Genomic DNA, 17,790 nt, shown 5'->3' on the forward strand with positions numbered 1-17,790 from the left:
ATCCAGTTCCGCGGACGGAACTAGGACAGGGTTTTTATTCAAATCTGTTTGTGGTTCCCAAAAAAGTGGGAACCTTCAGACCAATTTTGGTTCTAAAGATCTTAAACAAATTCCTCAGAGTTCCATCTTTCAAAATGGAAACTATTCGGACCATCCTACCCATGATCCAAGAGGGTCAGTACATGACCACAGTGGACTTAAAGGATGCCTACCTTCACATACCGATTCACAAAGATCATCATCGGTTCCTAAGGTTTGCCTTTCTAGACAGGCATTACCAATTTGTAGCTCTTCCCTTCGGGTTGGCTACAGCCCCAAGAATCTTTACGAAGGTTCTGGGCTCACTTCTGGCGGTTCTAAGACCGCGAGGCATAGCGGTGGCTCCGTATCTGGACGACATCCTGATACAGGCGTCAAGCTTTCAAATTGCCAAGTCTCATACAGAGATAGTTCTGGCATTTCTGAGATCGCACGGGTGGAAAGTGAACGAGGAAAAGAGTTCTCTATCCCCACTCACAAGAGTCTCCTTCTTAGGGACTCTTATTGATTCTGTAGAGATGAAAATTTACCTGACGGAGTCCAGGTTATCAAAGCTTCTAAATGCTTGCCGTATTCTTCATTCCATTCCGCGCCCTTCGGTGGCTCAGTGTATGCAGGTAATCGGCTTAATGGTAGCGGCAATGGACATAGTGCCATTTGCGCGCCTACATCTCAGACCGCTGCAATTATGCATGCTAATTCAGTGGAATGGGGATTACACAGATTTGTCGCCTCTGCTAAATCTGGATCAAGAGACCAGAGATTCTCTTCTCTGGTGGTTGTCTCGGGTCCACCTGTCCGAGGGTATGACCTTTCGCAGGCCAGATTGGACAATTGTAACAACAGATGCCAGCCTTCTAGGTTGGGGTGCAGTCTGGAACTCCCTGAAGGCACAGGGATCGTGGACTCAGGAGGAGAAACTCCTTCCGATAAATATTCTGGAGTTAAGAGCAATATTCAATGCTCTTCTGGTTTGGCCTCAGTTAGCAACACTGAGGTTCATCAGATTTCAGTCGGACAATATCACGACTGTGGCTTACATTAACCATTAAGGGGGAACCAGGAGTTCCCTAGCGATGTTAGAAGTCTCAAAAATAATTCGCTGGGCAGAGACTCACTCTTGCCACCTGTCAGCAATCCATATCCCAGGAGTGGAGAACTGGGAGGCGGATTTTCTAAGTCGTCAGACTTTTCACCCGGGGGAGTGGGAACTCCATCCGGAGGTGTTTGCTCAGTTGATTCATCGTTGGGGCAAACCAGAGTTGGATCTCATGGCGTCTCGCCAGAACGCCAAGCTTCCTTGTTACGGATCCAGGTCCAGGGACCCAGAAGCGACGCTGATAGATGCTCTAGCAGCGCCTTGGTTCTTCAACCTGGCTTAGGTGTTTCCACCGTTTCCTCTGCTCCCTCGACTGATTGCCAAAATCAAACAGGAGAGAGCATCGGTGATTCTAATAGCGCCTGCGTGGCCACGCAGGACCTGGTATGCAGACCTAGTGGACATGTCATCCTTTCTACCATGGACTCTAAGACAGGACCTTCTAATACAAGGTCCTTTCAATCATCCAAATCTAATTTCTCTGAGACTGACTGCATGGAGATTGAACGCTTGATTCTATCAAAGCGTGGCTTCTCCGAATCAGTCATTGATACCTTAATACAGGCACGAAAGCCTGTTACCAGGAAAATCTATCACAAGATATGGCGTACATATCTTTACTGGTGTGAATCCAAGAATTACTCATTGAGTAAGGTTAGGATTCCTAGGATATTGTCCTTTCTCCAAGAGGGTTTGGACAAAGCATTATCAGCTAGTTCCTTAAAGGGACAGATTTCTGCTCTGTCTATTCTTTTGCACAAGCGTCTGGCAGAAGTTGCAGACGTCCAGGCATTTTGTCAGGCTTTGGTTAGAATTAAGCCTGTGTTTAAACCTGTTGCTCCCCCATGGAGCTTAAACTTGGTTCTTAAAGTTCTTCAAGGAATTCCGTTTGAACCCCTTCATTCCATTGATATTAAGCTTTTATCTTGGAAAGTTATGTTTTTGATGGCTATTTCCTCGGCTCGGAGAGTCTCTGAGCTATCTGCCTTACAATGTGATTCTCCTTATCTGATTTTTCATGCAGATAAGGTAGTTCTGCGTACCAAACCTGGGTTTTTACCTAAGGTGGTTTCTAACAAGAATATCAATCAAGAGATTGTTGTTCCATCATTGTGTCCTAATCCTTCTTCAAAGAAGGAACGTCTTTTACATAATCTGGACGTAGTCCGTGCCTTGAAGTTTTACTTACAAGCTACTAAAGATTTTCGTCAAACATCTTCCCTGTTTGTCGTTTATTCTGGACAGAGGAGAGGTCAAATATCTTCGGCAACCTCTCTTTCCTTTTGGCTTCGGAGTATTATATGCCTAGCCTATGAGACTGCTGGACAGCATCCCCTGAAAGAATTACAGCTCATTCTACTAGAGCTGTGGCTTCCATCTGGGCCTTTAAAAATGAGGCCTCTGTTGAACAGATTTGCAAGGCCGCGACTTGGTCTTCGCTTCACACTTTTTCAAAATTTTACAAATTTGATACTTTTGCTTCTTCGGAGGCTGTTTTTGGGAGAAAGGTTCTTCAGGCAGTGGTTCCTTCCGCCTAATCCCTGCCTTGTCCCTCCCATCATCCGTGTACTTTAGCTTTGGTATTGCTATCCCATAAGTAATGGATGATCCGTGGACTGGATACACTTAACAAGAGAAAACATAATTTATGCTTACCTGATAAATTTATTTCTCTTGTAGTGTATCCAGTCCACGACCCGCCCTGTCATTTTAAGACAGGTCTAAAATTTAATTAAACTACAGTCACCACTGCACCCTATGGTTTTTCCTTTCTCTGTTTGTTTCGGTCGAATGACTGGATATGGCAGTTAGGGGAGGAGCTATATAGCAGCTCTGCTGTGGGTGATCCTCTTGCAACTTCCTGTTGGGAAGGAGAATATCCCATAAGTAATGGATGATCCGTGGACTGGATACACTACAAGAGAAATAAATTTATCAGGTAAGCATAAATTATGTTTTTGTATATTTTTTTCTAGAATATAGTTATTTTGATAGTATTTTGTAATAAAGGGCACAAATAATTTATTGTAGAAAATGTACAAAGCGCCTAAGAAAGGCAGAGGTAACTAATGGAAGGGGTGGTTGTACCTATTGTCAGTTTGAGGGACAGGTTGAAAGGTAATCTTACCGATCATGATGAGTGTATTAAAAATACTTAATCGCAATTATACAATAAAAAACAATCCAATATATAACCAAATAATTATGTACACTGATGAACAATAAATAAAATGAATTAAAATCACAATGAATAAAATTGCAGTTGAATAAAATCACATATCATGATAATAATTGTGTGTTGTCAATTTTTGAATCATGGATCCATGAAGGGGACCAGCATTGTGGTGTGCTTGGTTGAAAAATCTAACTTGAGTGGGGGATCCAAATGTTGTGTAGAGATCCTGATATTGCTAGTGTTGGTGTGATAAAAATGATACTTGTGGTGTGTGTCCCTAACCAGTGAAGGGTGGCCAATAATGAAATTAGTACACTTGAAATAAAACACTTTGAATCATATGTGAGGAAAATACACATGCAGCTATTTTAATGTATATAATTATTAGCGTCTATGGGTTTGAAGTAAGTTTTAGTGTTTATCTTTCCATCTGTAATGTAGATTTCTAGGTCCAGAAAATTAATTTTCTCTTTATCTCACTTGCAAATTTAATGTTTTTATTATTATCATTCATTGCCATTAGAAATTGTTGGAATTCTGTTTCTGTCCCTTTCCAAATTATGATGACATCAATGTAGCATCTATAGAGGACCAGATTTGCCACAAGCTGCTGGGATTGGAGAAACTCCTGCTCCCATAACCCCATAAAGAGGTTTGCAAAACTTGGGGCAAATCTGGTCCCCATAGCCGTGATAATATTCATCTTGAAACGAGAAATAATTGAGTCAATATGTATTGTATCCCCTCTAATATAATGTCTATCTGTCTCTCCTTTAGTAAAGTATCTCCTTTCAAAAAATGTCTGGCTGCTTCTATGCCATCTTTATGTGTTATACAGGTGTATAAAGAGGCTACATCACAAATAGCTAGCATATACTTATCTTTCCATTCTATCTTGTCTAGGGTATTAAGTATATCAGTTGAGTCTTTAAGATACAATGGCAGTTCTTTTACATATTTTTGTAGGTATTTATCTATATACTCTGACAAATTGGATGATATGGAGTTTATTCCGGAGACAATAGGTCTACCTGGAGGGGATATAAATGTCCTAAGAATTTTGGGTAAGCTGTAGAACAGGCAAATTCTTGGATGGTCTTGATAAATATAGTATTTTTCTTTTTCGCTTAATATGCCTTCAGTGGTAGCTATATTCAATATATTATTTAAAGCTGCATTAAATTGTGTGGTTGGGTTTAACTATCTTTTTATAGGTTTTGGGATCTTGCAGAATATTATTGCACATATTTACATAGTCTTTTGTGTCTAGGATCACCATCCCTCCACCCTTGTCAACTGGTTTTGTAACAATATTCCTGCAGACATAATGGAGAAGGGAGACATTAATATAATGAACAAATACAAAAAAAATAGAAGTTACTATGCACAGGAAAGCGAAGGATATGAGAATCAAGAAAGGGAAAGCTACAATAGAAACCATTTTTAAAATGGGAGTAGATACTATAATCCTAAACAATATGAAAAAAAAGAGAGGAATGGACTACAAACATGAGAGGTTTTAAACCCCACTACAATTGTAGGGAAGAGGCACAATTTAATACCAGTAACTGGTATTGAGAAATGTTGGTAATGGAGCAGAAGCATACCCCAAATCTGACAGCTCAAAAAAATAGAGAATGCTCAGAACACACAAGAAAAAGAAAAACAGAGAGGTTAGGGAACATAGAGAGGTTGACAGCTCCCATTTTTTATAATTAGACCAGAGAACACCAGAAAAAGGCCCTTTACCCCAAAGAGAAAATCAAAGAAGAAGGGCCTCAGAAAAAGAGGCACAAGAGGTGGATCAAAATGAATACAAAAAAAATAAGGCTAAGGAGTCACAAATAAGTGAAAAAGCAATTTTTAACTTAAGCAGTACAACACTAAGTAAGTCCCATGAAGATATACTCAAGACAGGGTTAGAAAAAAGAGCAGAGGAAAACTTAAAGGGACACTCAAGTCAAAATTAAACTTCATGATTCAGATAGAGCATGCAATTTTAAACAACTTTCCAATTTACTTCCATTAACATGTGCACAGTCTTTTTAGATTTACACTTTTTGAGTCATCAACTCCTACTGAGCATGTGCAAAAATTCACAGCATATACGTATATGCATTTGTGATTGGCTGATGGCTGTCACATGGTACAGGGGGAGTGGAAATAGACACAACTTTGCAATTTATTTAACAAAAATCTACTACTCATTTGAAGTTCAGAGTAAGTGCTATTGCATTGTTTTCTTATCATGCATTTGTTAATTATGCAAATCTACAATGTTGACTGGTCCTTTAAGACACACGAGGTTACTTACATTCCCAATTGAAAAAGAAATCAAACTTCTATCCTAGACATGAAAAAGGACCGACTACAAAATGGATATATGAATTAAAAGCACTCACACCCAGAGGACTCAATCAAAAAATAGAAATAGGTTGTTTTTTAATGAATTAAATAACATGAGCACATTAAAACATTTAAAAATATAATATAATAGTTAAATTAAACTGAATAAATTTACTGTATATTTAACTAAATCCACTTATTGAAAAACTCACATAAAATTGAATTCTCACTGAATCTTAAGAAATAGAATTTTTTTTTTTTAAAAATGATTAAATAACAAGAGCACATTAAAACTTTTAAAAATATTTAAAACACTAGCATAATAACTATAAAAAAAACCGTTAACATACTTATAACCAACTAATGAATTTATTCTCAGAAAATAAATATAGTTAAATTAGACTACATAAAATTACAGTCGTATGCAAAGTTTAGGCACCCAAATGTGTGTTTGCATACCTCAAGCGAGACTGTTTGTGGCGTGGCATCACTCTCCCATACAGCTTCTCCTTGTGCAAAGTGCACTGAATTGTTGTATGATGCACAGTGACCCCATCTGCAGCAAGATGATGTTGTAGGTCTTTGGAGGTGGTATGTGGGCTGTTTTTGACCGTTCTCACCATCCTTTGCCTCGCCGATATTTTACTTGGCCTGTCACTTCTGGCCTTAACAAGAACTGTGCCTGTGGTCTTCCATTTCCTCACTATGTTCCTCACAGTGGACACTGACAGCTTAAATCTCTGCAATAGCTTTTTGTAGTCTTCCTCTAAACCATAATGTTGAACAATCTTTGTTTTCAAGGTAATTTGAGAGTTGTTTTGAGGCCCCCATGTTGCCACTCTTCAGAGGAGAGTCAAAAAGAACAACTACTTGCAATTGGCCACCTGAAATACCTTTTCTCATAATTGGATGCAACTGTCTATGAAGTTAATCAGCTCACCAAACTAATTGTGTGTTCCAATTAATCAGTACTATGTAGTTACAGATATTCAAATCAACAAAATGACATGGGTGCCCAAATTTATGCACGTCTAATTTCGTTTTGATGCATATTGCACATTTTCTGTTAATCCAATAAACCTCATTTAACTACTGAAATATTACTGTGTCCTTCAGTTATTTGATGGATCAAAATGAAATTGCTTATCCAAGCACCCAATTATTTATAAATGAAAATCATGGAAATTGTCAGGGGTGCCTAAACGTTTGCATACGACTGTATATTTAACTAAATCCACTTATTGAAAAAGTCAAATAAAAATGTATTCTAACTGAATCTTATCCCTATAAATAGATCATATGAGGGAATTAAAGGGATAGTATACACCAATTTTCATATAACTGCATGTAATAGACAATACTATAAAGAAGAAGATGCACAGATACTGATATAATAATCCAGTATAAAACTTTCAAAACTTACTTAGAAGCTCTGTTTAAAAGGTAGCTGGAAAGACCACTGCAAGTGGGAAATAAGACACTCCCCCTCCCCCTTCTTTTGCATATGAAAAGACCCTTTACACAAACAGGAGCAAGCTGGAGTAGGTATCTATCGGTATGCTCCTAAAACTTTGGGGCTTGGTTAGGAGTCTGAAAATCAGAGCAATGTTATTTAAAAATAAGCAAAACTATACATTTAAAAACAAAAAAAATTATAGGCTATATAAATAGATCATCTATAAAACATTTATGCAAAGAAAAAATTAGTGTATAATGACCCTTTTAATTAGTTTAGACACCTACATTTATAACAATCTATAACAATACATTTTAATTTAATCTATTTCCATCTTAATATGAGGAAAGTCCATGGCTTCATTCCTTACTTGTGGGAAATACTGAACCTGGCCACCAGGTGGAGGCAGACACCCCAGCCAAAGGCTCAAATACCTCCCCCACTTCCCTCATCCCCCAGTCATTCTTTGCCTTTCATCACAGGAGGTTGGCAGAGTAGTGTCAGGAGTAGTTCCTTATGGAGGGTAGTACTCTTCGAGATGGCACTGGAGTTTTAAGTATTCTTGTCGGCCTCTCAGTGAGAGCATTGATGAAAGTTAGAGTCTGGAGATGCAGGGAGAGTCTTTCTGCAAAAACCATCCAGACTCATATTAACAGCTCCTTAATCAATCAGCGTTGACGAGTTTCGCTGCCTGCTTCTATAACTTAAGTCCATGTCAGGAGTGATGCTACAAGATTGTCAAACTTGAGAGGCTGTGTTTCTGTTGCACGGCATAGATTCCAGTAAGATTGTTTCATTTTTTTATACACATTTGATAACGCAAGAAGACAGGGTCATAGTGTGACTCCTTTTATCTGAATGGAATTAAGGGTTAATGTCTCTGGAAGGGGATTATTGAACAGGAGAGATTCATCGCATATTTTTAACATCGTGTTTATGCTGTGACATGTGTGAGATGTGGCTCAGGCAGATGTTGGAACGTACAGGTTTTACTTTCACTTTGGAGTGCTGCACAGCCAGTTAGGCTTGGTGCGCTTTTAGTTATGCAGCGGCGGTCCTGCATAGTGCACCATGTGACCAAGTGTGGTCACAGGGATTCTCTTCTTCCTGACTGTGCGGTGTCTGGAGACGAAGCAGTTTCTCTCTTGGGTCATAGGAGGTATTGGCCTTGGTCATAGGAGGTGGTGAATGCCCCAGCCATTGGGGGTATAAAGGTGACATTTATCTTTATCTTTTTAGTCCTTTTTATAAGCGCAAGCTATGGAGGAAACTGTTAGAGGGTACTCCCTCTTTACCTAAAGCTAATGCCTGTCTATATTGTGAGGAGGCCACGTTATAACCACCTGCTCAATTATGTTCCACATGCCTTGATAAAGTAATCTTATCAAAGAAAGCTAATATGTTTAGTACTACTAAGCCTTCTACCTCTGAGGAGTCTCCGTCCCGTGAGGTGCGCAGCCTACATTCATCTCCTAATACACATGCAGCTTCCCGTAGCATTCCTATTACTCCATCTGGAGGGGCCCTTTTACCGCCAGACTTTACTGAACAGTTACAGATGGCAGTGTCTGCGGCTTTTAGTGCTTTACCTCGCACTGCTAAGTGCAAGCTAAAGGTTAAATATTGCTATCCTTCCCAGGGGTCTTCTACTAGCTTATTGGATTTATCTGATGCAAGATTATCCGATGATGAAGACTCCTCTAATACTTCAGAGGATGCTCTTTCTGGATCGGGAATCTGCTGCCTCTAAGCCTCCAGCTGCGGAGGAACCAGACTTTAGATTTAGGATTGAACACTTACATTTTCTGCTATAGCAAGTGTTGGCTACTTTAGCGGTTCCAGAACCTAAATTACCTGAGGAACCTTGTAGTCCTAAATTAGATAAGGTCTATGAGGACAGGGTTGTACCACAGACCTTCCCGGTTCCCGTAAAGATAGTGAACATTCTTAAAAATGAATGGAAAAGACTTGGTGGTTCTTTTTTCCCATCTTCCTTTAAGAAATTGTTCCCGGTTCCCGATTCTCAGTTGGAGTTGTGGGGTTCCGTCCTTAAGGTAGACAATGCTATCTCCACGCTTGCTAAACACACTACTATCCCACTTGAGGATAGTTCGTTGTTTAAAGAGCCCATGGATAAGAAGTTGGAAACTCTATTGAGAAAAAATCTTCAGCATATGGGATATTGTTCCAACCAGCAGCAGCTGTTGCTGCAGTTGTGGGAGCGGCTACCTACTGGTACAACTCCTTATCTGAGTTGATGGAGGTGGAGGGTCCGCTCGACATGATCCTGGAAAGAATTAGGGCCTTAAGGGTAGCTAATTCTTTTATTTGTGATGCAAATATGCAGATTATTCACCTGAACGTCAAGGCTTGAGGTTTTTCTGTGCTAGCCCGTAGGGCACTCTGGCTGAAATCTTGTTCTGCGGACATGACTTCGAAGTCTAAACTTCTTTCCCTCCCATTTAAGGGAATGTTTCTTTTTGGTCCAGGCTTGGACTCTATCATATCCACGGTTACTGGAGGCAAAGGTGCCTTTTTACCGCAGCTTAAGAACAAGCCTAAGGGACAAGGTCTTAATTTTCGTTCGGACAAATCCCAACGTGAGCAGCCCTCTGCAAAGCTGGAGCAGTCCAAGGGAATTTGTAAACCTCCTCAGTCCTGGAATATATCCAAGCAGAATAAGAAGCCTGCCGAGTCAGTCGGCATTAAAGGGCTTATGAAATGGCGGGACATAAGCCTCCTCAGAGGATTAAGGCTCATTCTACTACAGCAATGGCTTCATCTCGTGCCTTCAAGAATGAGGCATCTATAGATCAGGTTTGTAAGTTGTCTACCTTGTCCTCCTGACATACCTTTTTAAAAGTCTACAAGTTTGAAATTTTTGCTTCGACTGAAGCATCTTTTGGGGGAAAGGTTTTACAGGCTGTGGTGCCCTGACTTCATCTTGTGCCTTCAAGAATGAGGCATCTATAGATCAGGTTTGTAAGTTGTCTACCTTGTCCTCCTGACATACCTTTTTAAAAGTCTACAAGTTTGACATTTTTGCTTCGACTGAAGCATCTTTTGGGGGAAAGGTTTTACAGGCTGTGGTGCCCTCAGAATAGGGTCCGCCTCTCATTTTACCTTCCCGTTTCATTCAGTGTCCTCTAGAACTTGGGTATATGTTTCCCACAAGTAAGGAATGAAGCTGTGGCCTCTCCTCATATTAAGACGTAAAACATAAATTATGCTTACCAGAATATTTAATTTCCATCTGTATGAGGAGAGTCCACGGCCCCCGTCCGTTTTCTCCATTGGGCGGACCAAATTTTTTTTTTCTGGCACCATTTATACCCTGATATTTCTCCTACTGTTCCTTGTTCTCTCAGCAGAATGACAGGATGAGGGGAGTGGGGGAGGTATTTAAGCATGGCTGGGGTGTCTCTGCCTCCTCCTTCTGGCCAGGTTCAGTTTTTCCTGCAAGAAAGCAATGAAACCGTGGACTCTCCTCATACAGATGGAAATTAAATTATCTGGTAAGCATAATTTATGTTTTAGTTTTATTTTTCCATTCTATCCGTTTTGCATTAGATTATTTTTAGATGGATTTAGAATCATGGGAGTTTTTTTAATATTTGAATATCTGAAGTAGTCTAAAATGTTATAGAAACATTATATCTGTACATTTCTCTAAATAAAGCTCTCAACTGTTAACGGAATATCTGTAGCCGTTTATATTACTTTGGAATTTGGTGCAAAATATGAGAACCTATTTCCACCTATTCAAATGAATATAGCTATAAAGTAGCACAATTAACATATCATATATCTATTCAAGGACCAGTAAATACAGTAGATTTTCATAATCAACAATTGCATGATAACAAGACAATACAATAGCACTTAGTCTGAACTTCAAATCAGTAGTAGATTTTTTTTTCTGACAAATTTCAAAGTTATGTCTATTTCCACTCCCCCTGTATCATGTGACAGCCATCAGCCAATCACAAATGCATATACGTATATTCTGTGAAGTCTTGCACATGCTCAGTAGGAGCTGGTGACTCAAAGTGTAAATATAAAAAGACTGTGCACATTTAGTTAATGGAAGTAAATGGGAAATTAGTTTAACATTTAGTACTCTATCTGTATCATGAAAGTTTAATTTTGACTGAGAGTCCCTTTAAGATAGTTATATAAATAATCACCAAAAATTATTTTCCAAACATGTCCCTTTAACAAATTGTATGAGTGTATATAAGGGCTACAGATACACTGGAAAGTAGAGCTTGAGAAAGGCTTGTAGCCGAAAACGCGTTGCTCTGATGTTGGCCTCCTGAGGCTTCCGTAGTTTGACGTTTTACATGTTGTCATATCCAAATGTGATATTTTTTTTCTTTTGTCATGCTTTTTATTGTTATGTTTTAATTGTTTTTTAGAAGTGCGAGCCTTCAGCACATATTACATATATATCCTACGGGATTTTGATACTACATTTTGACAGTTTCATACTATCTAACGTTATTTGTAGCCTGATACCGCATATATATTCAGCCCTAGTGGCGCCGCATATAGTTTCCTTTTAGTTTTTTAACGTAAGGTTTCTTACTCTCACTTTCTAAGCAGGAGCAAGCCGAAAATGCTTAATTCTATTTTGAAAATAGCAGGGAACTACTGCAAAACTAGGAGGAGCATACAATGTATCTATTGAGGGACCTAGTGATAGGGAATGTATTTTGTTTTTTTTAAAGTGAAGGTCCATTTTGATGAATTAGTGCCCGGTTTTTAATAAACCTGTTAAAAACAAGGGCACTTTAATTAATCAAAATTGACATTTCACTGTTTTCTTCAAAAACATACCTTTTTAATGCTAGCTACCGCTCCAGCACTTCCTCCGCCTGTCACAAGCAGTCTTCTCGGGTCCAAAATGACGAATCCGGCCTCCTCCAATCACAGCGTTGCATCAGGCCAAGATTCCCCCGAGGGGAAGCTGTGATTGGAGGAAGCCTGATCGTCATTTGACGTCTGCAGAGGCTTCTGGCAGCCGGGGGAATCGCTGGAGCTGCTGCAAGGATTGAAAGGTACGTTTTCTAAGTAAACAGTGAAATGTCAATTTTGATGAATTAAAGTGCCTTTGTTTTTAATAGGTTTATTAAAACCGGTCACTAATTCATCAAAATGGACCTTCACTTTAATATAGAATGAATGTTCCTTTATTCTTTAGCATAAAGGCATTTACACACGTTAGTATAAGCCATTTAAGTGTTTCAAATTGTTACACCTTTTCCATTGCAGATTTATTTGCTGCATCTGGTGTGTGGTTATGTATAAACCTTTTTTTTTTGCACTTCATCATGATCAGAACTGCTTATTAAGATGCCTTTCCCCATAACTACTTTATTAGTCTCTTATGCTCACAAGTGGTTGGAGGGATGAAGTGCATATAAACTAAGTAGACATCGAGAAAACTGTAGTTTCTTTGCTTGTGCTTATCTGGGTTGATTGCTCATAGTGTATGTTATAGACAAAATGTTTGACAACCATTAAGAGCAGCCTTGTGAGCCGCCAGTGAGACTTGTGTGCAAGTACTTCATTCATGCCATAGAGTCACCATCTGCTTGTTAAGTGCTGGACAGCAGTATAAAGCAGCATACTTTTCTATGTGCTACTGATTGTTGCATTTCATGATTCAGATAGAGTATACCAGGGGTGTCCAAACTTTGCTCTCCAGAGGTTTTGGAACTACATTTCCCATGATGCTCAGCTAGATAAAATGCTGGCTGAGCATCATCGTAAATGTAGTTCCAAAACCTCTGGAGAGCAAAGTTTGGACACCCCTGGAGTATACAATTTAAACAACTTTGTAAATGACTTTTATTATCAAATGTTCTTTGTACTCTTGGTATCTTTTGTTGAAAAGCAGTAACATTAGCTCAGGCGTGTGCACGCCTGGAGCACTATATTGCAGCAGTTTTGCAAGAATGTTATACGTTTTCAAGGGCATTAGATTGCAGCCATGTAGTGCTCCAAACACCTATTTAGGTATCTCTCTAACAAAGAATGAAGCAAATTTGTTAATAGAAGTAATTTGGAAACTTTTTTTTAAATGGTATGCTCTGTCTGAATTTCAAAATATTTTTTGGGGTTTCATATCCCTTTAGCCCCTTTGCTGTCATGAATTTCCGAGAAAAAATTACCCAAAGTACTTGCTATCAGAAATAGAGACTTTGTTTTTTTTCATTTACCTATGAAACCCCCCAAAACTATATTTTTAAACTAGACAACCCAAGGTATTGATCTATGCACGTTTTGGTATATTTCATGCCACCAAATATTTTTTTGTTTGTTATAAATGGTTGTAGAAGTTTCTCTAGGATTGCCTTTGCTCAGAAATGGCACACATGCATGCGTTTGCCATTTATTTTTGGTAATTAGAATGTTGGTAATTGCAACTGCGCACCACACGCCACACACCTGAAATTCCCAGTAGCTGTTACAGTAAAATGTAGTGTAGTGCATGGATTGATACATTTTATTCATTTATTTGAGAAAAATTAAATAGATTTACAAACATTTTATGTTTATATAATACCTTCACATTTTCTTGTCCTGTATGAAATTGAATTGCTTCAATGTTTTTTGGTTTTAACTCCATGGGGAACACATTTTGATTTGATCTCGGTTGTAATTTGTTATAACTAAAATTCTAAGATGTAAAGTTATTACTATTTTGTATTAGATATTCAGGTGTGTACATTCATATTATATAATATATATATATATATATTAAAAAGCCCTAAGTGTTTAAAATATACCATGTAGACAATGCAAATGCTATGAATATATTGCTTTACTGCGTATATATATATATATATATATATATATATATATATATATATATTCCTTATACTCCTTTTTTAGATTTTTTTTTCTCCAAATTACATTTATCTTTTCTCTTCTAATTCAGGTCAAGCGGATGATAAATCAGAAAACCGGACTACTGGTAAGTTTCATCTGTGCGATATTATACGCTCTTTCCTTGTTGTATGACTGCGCTGTTCGTCGTTTGAGTTGGAGCAAGCTAATTGAAAGATGACTTTATTATCTGATCCTCTGTTACATATTTGATTAGTGTAAAATGACTTGATGCAAAACTGAAGCCCATGTCAAATGGATTAATCACATTTCACTTTGAGTGCTGTACAATGAACTATGCTTTTTTTTTTTTTAAGCACCTACATTATTTCTATGGTTAGTTTATACATATTGCATTCTGCCATGAAGATAATTATTTAGTGACTTTGTATTAGCTGCTTAGCCTAATGTTAATTTGCATAAAATAAGGAACCTTACATTTACTTTATGATTGTTGTCTCTATCTCAGAAGAACCAATACAAAAACCTTGAGATATTGATCTTAAAGGGACATAATACTCATATGCTAAATCAATTGAAACGGATGCAGTATAACTGTAAAAAGCTGACAGGAAAATATCACCTGAGGATCCCTATGTAAAAAAAGGAAGATATTTTACCTCACAATTTCCTCAACTCAGCAGAGTAAGTTCTGTGTAAAAAGCTATACTCAGCTGCTGCCAGCTGCAGGTAAAAAAAAATAAAAAAAATAATGAAGAAATTAACTGCAGCCAATCAGCATCAGCAGTGCTGAGGTCATGAACTCTTTTACTGTAATCTCATGAGATTTGACTTAACTCTCATGAGATTTCATAGTAAACTTCCTTAAACTGAATAGGGAAATAAGATGAGTGTGCACGAATGCTCGCTCCTTTCGCTGTCCCAGGACAGACATACTGATTTGCTGCTTAGAAGTCCTTTACAATGGGATGTGGCTACTGAGGAACTATTGAGGTAAAATAACTTTATTTTTTACATATAGATGTTCAGGTGATATTTTCTAGTCAGCTTTTTACAGCTATGCTGCATCACTTTCAAGTGTTTCAACATGTGGGTATCATGGCCCTTTAAGATGTTAAATGGACAGTGTACTGTATAACTGTCTCCTCTTTAATATGTTCCCAATTATCTTTTTTTTTACCTGCTGGAGTGCGTTACATGTTTCACAAATTTCTGCTTTCCTTTTATTTTAAACAAGACACAGCAGCGCAAATAAAATTCCTCATTGGGGGTGGGAGAGATAGCCCAGCCCATTTAAAAGGGTTTTCCTGCAGCAGCTTTAAATACAATGAACTCTTAGCAGCTACTTTTGTGAGTAAATTGGAACTTTACTTTTGGTGTTGTAAACAAAATTGAATCTCTAATAACAAATCGTACAATGTGCTTCAGATAAAAAAATTTGTGCCATCTCTGTCTGACACCTCAGCAGATTTGTTACAGTAAAAAATGGCATCAAAATAGAGTATTCATAGTTTACATTTACTGAATGTCTCCATGGAGATTTGGAAAGCTTAAAAAATAAGCATGCTGTTGATATGTAAAGCACAACTGATAGATAGCAGATCTGTGTACAGTATTTTGGCTTGAAGGCAGAAAGCAGAGCAGTTCAGTGTGTGGTAAATGAAAGTCTGCATGCAGCCTGTCTCAGAATTACAAGAAAATCCTGACTTCAATGGACTGGTATTTATATTCTTTATATTATAATAATCACAATTTAGCCTATAGTGTTTGTCACAAGGGCAGATAATACAGCACAATTACATTAAAATGAACATACTTTCAACTGAAAACTAAATATAGGTTGTTTTACCCTTCTTCCCTAATTTATAGAGGACTGTGAACACCCCAGGTTGTTCCAGTCATTGAGGTTTTTCTCTTCTTTTAATACCAAATGTAGGACTCTATAAACCTAAGGGCCAAGAAGCCACTGGTGCCTTAAATTTAGGCCTTGGCACCCTGCTTTAAAGTCCTAAGACTCCCTTTTGTGCCCTTCACCAGCGGCACTTAAAATTTAGCTTGGGGAGGCTGGATCCTTTCTAGGCATGTAAATACATATCCAACTTTTATTGTGTTATTACATAATGTATATATATGTGTGTGTGTGTGTGTGTATATATATATATATATATATATATATATATATATATATATATATATATATATACATACATACATACATTGTGTGGCTGTAGGTTAAGGACTCATGGAGGAACATACCTTGACGGGGTCCTGGGCCTAGCACCATTTGACCAAATACTGTAACTCTTCCATTTTGCATTTAATCTTGCTGAGTGCTTGCAAGAGAGTACCATACTTTGTGTTTTGTTTAAAATTTTCCCTATTCGCTTAGCACTCTCTGGGGGTCACTGAAAGCTGTGCAGTTGGCTGTGAATTTTAGATGGTCAAGTGGTGTGTACTCAGTCTGATTTGATAGTTCAGTCCATTTCTGTGGTGTTTTTTTTATATATACATATACAGTATATATTACTTATTAGGGGTGTAAATTCGGATGCTTTGGAAGCATCCAAATGAGGAAGAGAGCCCCTTTCGGTGCCGCATTTATGCTTGTTAAAATTCAACACACTATTTGCACAGATCCTACACAAAAATAAAAATGCGGCTGTGAGCAGAGGGAAACAGGTGATTAATCTCCTCTGAGGCTCACTATCCGTTAACCCCCTGTTGTCCTTAATCTATTGGAGTTTATTAGTGCATGTATATTCATAAGGATGTTTGCCATGAAACTATACCTCCCAAATTCATAAGCATGACCGCAAAATAATGCAGTGTTATAATAACCGTGTTTCATTGTAACAATCCTGATTGTGAATGATGCACAAAGCTGGCGAATTGCACTCGTAAAGCATTCTGCTACCATGCATATATAGTTTGATTGGGCACAAATTGCAGTCACACAAGATATATATATATATATATATATATATATATATATATATATATATATATATATATATATATATAAAAAGATGAAGAAAGAATTCGATCCGTAGGTCAGATAAGTAGGTTAAAAACAACTTTATTTGTTCTCCATTAAAAAGTCCCTGGAGGGGTCCTACAGCAAAGAAACATTGAGCACTGTGTACTCAAGCTGACATGTTTCGGCTGTGTGCCGTAATCATAGCTTGATTGAGTGCATCAGTGCTAACCTTTTAAAAGACAAAGTTAATTCTAATTGGTTAAAACAAAATTGCACATTTACAATGTTAGAACTAAAGTGCTGTGTTAACCTATTCCCTGCCTGATTATTTTATGCTACTGACCAACTACTAACTTTTGTTGAAGAGTTACATTCTTGTGTTTGTATATGCGTGTGGATATGGAAAACTATGAAAAGTTATTTGAGATTTGGGACCTAATGCACTGTATGACCATCATTAAGGTGTTTAAAATAAATTGTGTATATTACTTTACGTTGTATTTAAACCCTCTGTTTAGCGCAGCACCCATGTTCAGTGCATTAACTATGTACCTAAATCATAACACTAACTAATTGAGAATCGTACCTATAGTGAATAAAGTTCTTATTGGAGTTTTTAAATATCTACTTTGAAGACCTCTGATAAGTTTCACTGGACTGGTGACTTATTGTACATTATGCTTACTAATCAATATCCTTATGTAAGTGCATAACAGAGACACTTCTTTTACTTCTCTATTGTTTTATTCTGTTTACTGCTGAGGTACGTGAGAGTGTATGTATTACCCATTTGTCTAAATGCTCTGTCTAACACTCAAAGCTTTTACTCAATAGTATATTAT

General features: G+C 37.8%; 1 protein-coding gene across 1 annotated transcript in view; it reads left to right on the forward strand.

Annotated features, from left to right (window-relative positions):
• Positions 1–14,145, forward strand: part of LOC128652563 (general transcription factor IIF subunit 2) — a 318,545-nt gene extending 304,400 nt beyond the window's left edge. The window contains exon 5 of the mRNA XM_053705495.1: positions 14,063–14,145. Within this exon, the coding sequence (XP_053561470.1) occupies positions 14,063–14,145 (83 nt within the window). The remainder of the gene's footprint in view (positions 1–14,062) is intronic.
• Positions 14,146–17,790: the final 3,645 nt, after the last annotated feature.

This window comes from Bombina bombina, chromosome 3 (assembly GCF_027579735.1).
Source record: "Bombina bombina isolate aBomBom1 chromosome 3, aBomBom1.pri, whole genome shotgun sequence".
NCBI lineage: Eukaryota > Metazoa > Chordata > Amphibia > Anura > Bombinatoridae > Bombina > Bombina bombina.